This window comes from Bos indicus x Bos taurus, chromosome 5 (genome assembly GCF_003369695.1).
Source record: "Bos indicus x Bos taurus breed Angus x Brahman F1 hybrid chromosome 5, Bos_hybrid_MaternalHap_v2.0, whole genome shotgun sequence".
NCBI classification, from domain to species: Eukaryota; Metazoa; Chordata; class Mammalia; order Artiodactyla; family Bovidae; genus Bos; species Bos indicus x Bos taurus.
Window position 1 is genome coordinate 118,751,818 of NC_040080.1, and position 6,000 is coordinate 118,757,817.

General features: G+C 42.3%; 1 protein-coding gene across 4 annotated transcripts in view; it reads right to left on the reverse strand.

Moving 5' to 3' along the window:
- Positions 1–5,771, reverse strand: part of TBC1D15 (TBC1 domain family member 15) — a 74,150-nt gene extending 68,379 nt beyond the window's left edge. For 2 of the 4 annotated variants that reach the window (XM_027543352.1, XM_027543353.1), the window contains exon 1: positions 5,671–5,771. In XM_027543352.1, coding sequence (XP_027399153.1) covers positions 5,671–5,700 — 30 coding nt within the window. In that variant the 5' untranslated portion in view covers positions 5,701–5,771. The remainder of the gene's footprint in view (positions 1–5,670) is intronic. The other 2 variants (XM_027543354.1, XM_027543355.1) reach the window with 2 other exon arrangements.
- Between the last annotated feature and the right edge of the window lie 229 nt (positions 5,772–6,000).

Below are 6,000 nucleotides of genomic sequence, written 5' to 3' on the forward strand. Positions count from 1 at the left end.
GTATCCTAAACCAAGAAGATACTACCATTTAATAAGATCTAGTCTAAGAAAAGGACTTGCCTGTAGCTCAAACAGTAAAGAATCTGCCTGCAATGCAGGAGACCAGGGTTCGATCCCTGGGTTGGGATGTTCTCTGGAGAATGGAATGGCAATCCACTCCAGCATTCTTGCCTGGGGAATGCCATGGACAGAGAAGCTTGGCAGACTACAGTCTATGGGGTCACAAAGAGTCAGACATGACTGAGCAACTAACACATATACAGTCTAAGAAAATTCTCCAGGGAAACCTACCAGATAATAATATCAATCTTTCTTAAGCACAGGATTTCACAGGACTATAAACGTATCTAAAAGGAACTGGAAAGGGCCAAATTTAAGCTACAAAATAAATTCTTCCTAAGAAAACCATTAAAAAAAAAAAAAACTCAGGAAAAAAAAATAACAGGTGATTTCCCAATTGTTTCAAGCTATTTTCAACAGAACCAAAATCTACCACAATCACAGTAAAAAACCACAGGCCTAGAGAGAAATGCAAATATACTAACACAGGACTTTTCAAGTCCAAAACTAGAGCGCTTTCAGTGAACCCATCACTCTTCCTCTAATCCCCCTTCATTTTATTTTCCCTCTATTTTCTTGCTCTTTCCTCCTCAGTGAATACATACTCTGTGACAGCATCTATGCCAGATACAGGTGAAACATTTCAGACCTTGCCCTCATGAGGATGAGTCTAGTCTACAAGCCTCAAGAAAACAAACATCAGTATTAACAGCACCAGTTCAAAAACCTGAAACTCACTGAATTTTTTTAAACACGATAAGGGGGTGGATTTTAGTGAATATTTTCCTTCTGAAAAACTGAAATCTGTCATTTCCAAGGTAAGGACTATCTAATGTATCCTGAATGCCTAGAATAGTGCCTGGAAAAAAGCAGGTGTTTAATAAATATTCTGTAAATGAATAAAAGAAAACTGCAACCCTCATAGGCACTGGGTATAAAGGCCAAAACCTACTTCTAACGATCTCTTTTCTCCTGCCTCCTTTGTGATAAGTCAACTTAGTCCATTAATTATCCTAAAGCAGGACAGCTTTTGCAGGGAGTGGCCCTATTTCTCCCCTAAAAATTCACAACACAATCTACGTGAGAAGATCTATCCTCATATAGAAGGATCTATATGAGAAGAAGAGTTAGCTGAACCTACTGTGGTAATCATCTCACAATACATATAAATCAAACCATCAGGCTGTGCACATTAAGCTTATATAGTGATATGTCAATTCTTTACTTTCCTTTTGCCTTTTTTCCCTCCAATTTATTTTACATAACTATAGTGCTTTAGTATTTTGGGGCAGCTTTAATCTCTTTGTAGAAAAAGGCAGCAAAAAACAAATACTCAACTATTTCCAAACAAATAATAACCTTACAACTTTAAGACAGTCTGAAAGATCTTCCTTAACAATAATAATAACAGCAGTTAATATTTATTAAGCACTTATCTGATACCAGGCACTATTCTAAATGCCTTGCAAATATTAACTCATTTAATCCTCTCCACAACCCCATGATGGAAAATAATCATTAGCTCCCATCCTACATCATTAGCTCCTATTAAATCATTAGCTCCCATTTCTCAAATGAGAAAACTGGTGCACAGAAAGTTCAGACATTTGCCCAAAGTAACACAGCTACACAGCAGTGGAGCCCAGTTCTGGACTCCAGCATTCAGGCTCCGTCTCCTTCACCACTGCCCTACCGTGATGGCTTCTCATTCATCACAACCACATGACTTTGGAGGGGGCTGGCCACACTATGCAGCAACCCAGTTCCCCAGCAGAGGAAGCACAGAGTTCTAATCATTCGACCCCTAGAGAACTCCCTGTGACTTCTAAAACAAGGTATTTTTCAAATTCTAAAAAACACTGAGAATTAGAATTTAAAACTCAACATTCAAAAAACTTAGATCATGGCATCCAGTCCCATCACTTCATGGCAAGTAGATGGGGAAACAGTGGAAACAGTGGCTGATTTTATTTTTCTGGGCTCCAAAATCACTGCACATGGTGACTGCAGCCATGAAATTAAGATGCTTGCTCCTTGGAAGAAAAGTTATGATCAACCTAGATAGCATATTCAAAAGCAGAGACATTACTTTGCCAACAAAGGTCCATCTACTCAAGGCTATGGTTTTTCCAGTGGTCATGCATGGATATGAGAGTTGGACTACAAAGAAGGCTGAGTGCCGAAGAATTGATGCTTTTGAACTGTGGTGTTGGAGAAGACTCTTGAGAGTCCCTTGGACAACAAGGAGATCCAACCAGTCCATCCTAAAGGAGATCAGTACTGAATATTCATTGGAAGGACTGATGTTGAAGCTGAAACTCCAATACTCTGGCCACCTGATGAGAAGAACTGACTCATTTGAAAAGACCCTGATGTTGGGCAAGATTGAAGGCAGGAGAAGGGGATGACAGAGTATGAAATGGTTGGATGGCATCATGGACTTGATGGACATGAGTTTGAGCAAGCCCCAAGAGTTGGTGATGGACAAGGAAGCCAGGCGTGCTGCAGTCCATGGGGTCACAAAGAGTTGGACACAACTGAGCAAATGAACTGAAATTCAAAAATGAATTTCACACTCATACCAAAAACCATATTCTAAACCTTCAAAATTCTACCATACTTAACTACTGACTTGCAGGGAAATCAAGATGATGAATAACACCTACACAGAATCTACACACTATATGCCAGGCTTTGTTCTAATACATTTCCTTATGAATCCTAAAAATTCCATTAAGTACATACTATTATCATCCCTGTATTACAGATAAGGAAACTGAAACAAAGAGACATTAAGTAATTTGACTGATGTCACTAGTAAGTGTGAAGTTAGTTTTTGAAACTGGCTTGGCTCTCCAGAGTCCATGCTCTTACCTGTTATCTTACACTGCTTCTCCATATGACAGACATTAACTTCCTCACCACATGACTTCCTAGAATCAAAGCTTCAAGCAAGTAGACTCAGTAGGAAAGTTACTCTATATCCTAGATCTCAACTCCGTGAGGTTCTAATCAATAGAATTGGGCTGTGACCCAGCATCCATAGTTTTAAAAGTACCACACGTGATTCCTAAGTCTTGGTTAACATTCACTGCCCTAGGTTTCTAATTAGACAGGTCTTAGCTGAACCTTGGAGAAGGCAATGGCACCCCACTCCATTACTCTTGCCTGGAAAATCCCATGGACGGAGGAGCCTGGTGGGCTGCAGTCCATGGGGTCGCTAAGAGTCGGACAGGACTGAGCAACTTCACTTTCACTTTTCACTTTCATGCATTGGAGAAGGAAATGGCAACCCACTCCAGTGTTCTTGCCTGGAGAATCCCCAGGACTGGGGAGCCTGGTGAGCTGCCGTCTATGGGGTCGCACAGTCGGACACGACTGAAGCCACTTAGCAGCAGCAGCAGCAGCAGCAGCAGCTGAACCTTTGGGGTGGGGATGGGGAATAAATAAATACAGAGACACACATATACACTCTCTTTCACAAATATACGTGTGTGTTTTCTTTCCTCTCCCCCTTTTCCCAAAGAAACAAGACTGAGAAGTAGAAAAGCATAAGATAAAGCCAGAAAGTCAACACAGATTTTTAATGCCATGTTAACCAGCCTTGAGTATTATTTTAATCGTGACAATAAGAAAATGAAGACTTTTCTGTTTGTTTTTTTTTAAACAAGAGACAATCAGACTCGTGCATTAGAAAACAACTCTAGTGGTTGTGTAGAGAGGAGACTTTGGGCAAAAAGACTGGAGAAAAGAAGAAAAATCTGCAGAGAACTCAAGACTAAATGTCTGAATGAAGAGGATGCAGCAAATTTAAGAAATCTCTTTAAGGTAAAACTGGTAGGATCTGATTAGTCCTACCATCTTATTGATTAAATGCTGTTACAGAAATGGACATCTCCAAGTTTGTTTTACATGCAACCAAGTAAATGATGATGCCATTAACTAGATCTGAATTTGCTGAAGGAGGAATAAGCAAGTTTCACTGGTCACAACAGAATTATTTGAAAGATGGGCAGCCTTTGGCATGAAAAAAAAAACAAATTTAGGTGCAGTGATGAGAATGGTGTAAGTTTGCAATATGTGAGAATAAACGCGGTTTATAAATAAAGTAAGTAAAAGACGCAGTCAAATTATGAAACGTAGTGAGTGCCTGGAAGGAAAAGGTGAAAAAAGTCCTATTTCACAACTCCGCTTCATCATCGCAAAGGTTCTATCAAAATCAATCCACACCTGAAAGACTGAATGTAGTTCAAATAGAAAGGATCCCTTCTTGTAAAGTCCTAGATTGGATCAGTCCAGAAATAAAATCTTACTACATGTAATGAGTCAACGAGAAGATCAGCACCCATCCTAAAGACAAAAACAGACAACCAAAGACCGAGAAAACTCGAAAACGATGACCAACCCATCATTTAAAACATCCAGTATGCAGAAGGACGTACTTTCTTAATGCTTGTATCATTTCATATAATCTTAACTCCAATGCAAGAAATAATGACTAGCACCACATCCATTCTGGAGATAAAGACCTTGAAGGACAGAGAAGTCATGCTTCCTCAATTTCGCAAGGTCACAATTCAGAGTAAAAGTAGTGTGTTATTCTGCCTAGTAGTTCATACACTAAAGCACAAATGCTGTCACTCAATTCAAAATGGTATGCAGAGGGCAGCGTAAAGAAAATGAGTGAAATCAAGGAACAGGGGTAGCTATCCGCGGAAAGGAAATAGTCCTTGGTATAAGATGAGTCATTACCCCACCCAACTGTTTACGAAATACTCCCGCAACTGTAAATGTTGCCAGTAGTATGCCACGGTAGTACTAACAGGCATTAAGACGTTCCCTTGGAACATGAATAGGCAGTATGCAATGCAATATCCTCCGCACCTAATCCTAACTCCTAACGAAAAACGAAGCGGTCAATGACCAACTCCGTAAAAATGCAGCACAGTCTCCCACGGGAACATAACAGCTTTGCGTCCGAAATAAATACCGTAACGAACGCCTTCCTAAACAAGGGTGGGATGCTGTAAATCTCCAGCTCCCTGAGAGGAAACATCCCTACTGCTCACCATCACCAATCAACTCGGCAATCTAGTAAAATGGATCCAATGCGCTCTTCTAAGTGCAGAGCTGCAAAGCACCTGTTTTCAGCTCCCCCCGAAGAGGACAAAGATGCCTTACCAGAGTGAAGCAGAGGAAGGCAGAGGCGAGTCAGTGACGCCTCAAAGGAAGACAGAAAAATCCCTGGAGTCCGAAGAGTGACAGAAAGAACGACAGTCAGAGAAAATCGAGCCAGAAAAAGAACGGAATAGAGCAACCACCTGTCTCTTAGATAAGGCAATACAGATAAAAGCCTCTCGCCCTGGGGCAGAGCGGACCAAACACGCCAAGGCCTAGCTAGTCTTGGAATAGGAGCCAGGTCTCTTAATTCCCGGGCTGAGCCGGCATTCTCAAGAAAAACAGCTGACAACTAGGCATCTTCTCCTACATCCTCTACACGCTGTTCCCGATACAGAAAGGCCCTCGCATCCCTCCCCAGCCGGCCTCCAAACAGCAAAAGCAGCCCTACCCGGAGAAAAACTGGAGTGTCCCTCCAGGGCCGTTACCTACCTTCCCGCTCACAACACCCGCCGCCGCCATGTTTCCTGCGCGTGCCTGTGATGACGTAGCAGTGCCTCACGTGTCTCCCGGACTCACAACAACATCCGGCAAAGCTAGACAGACATCCGGGCGGGAAAGGGGCGGGGAGAGGCGGGAAGGCGGAGGAGTGAAGGGGCGGGGGCGGGAGGAGCCGCCTGACGCATGCGCGCTGAGTAGGACTCGGAGGCTGCTTGGGTGGAGTCTCTGGCTCAAGTACCAGTTTAATTTTCCTTGGCGAGTATAGAAGTTGAAGTGGTCATATTTTGGGAGTTTGTCTGGGAGCGAGGCTGTGAGCTGTTC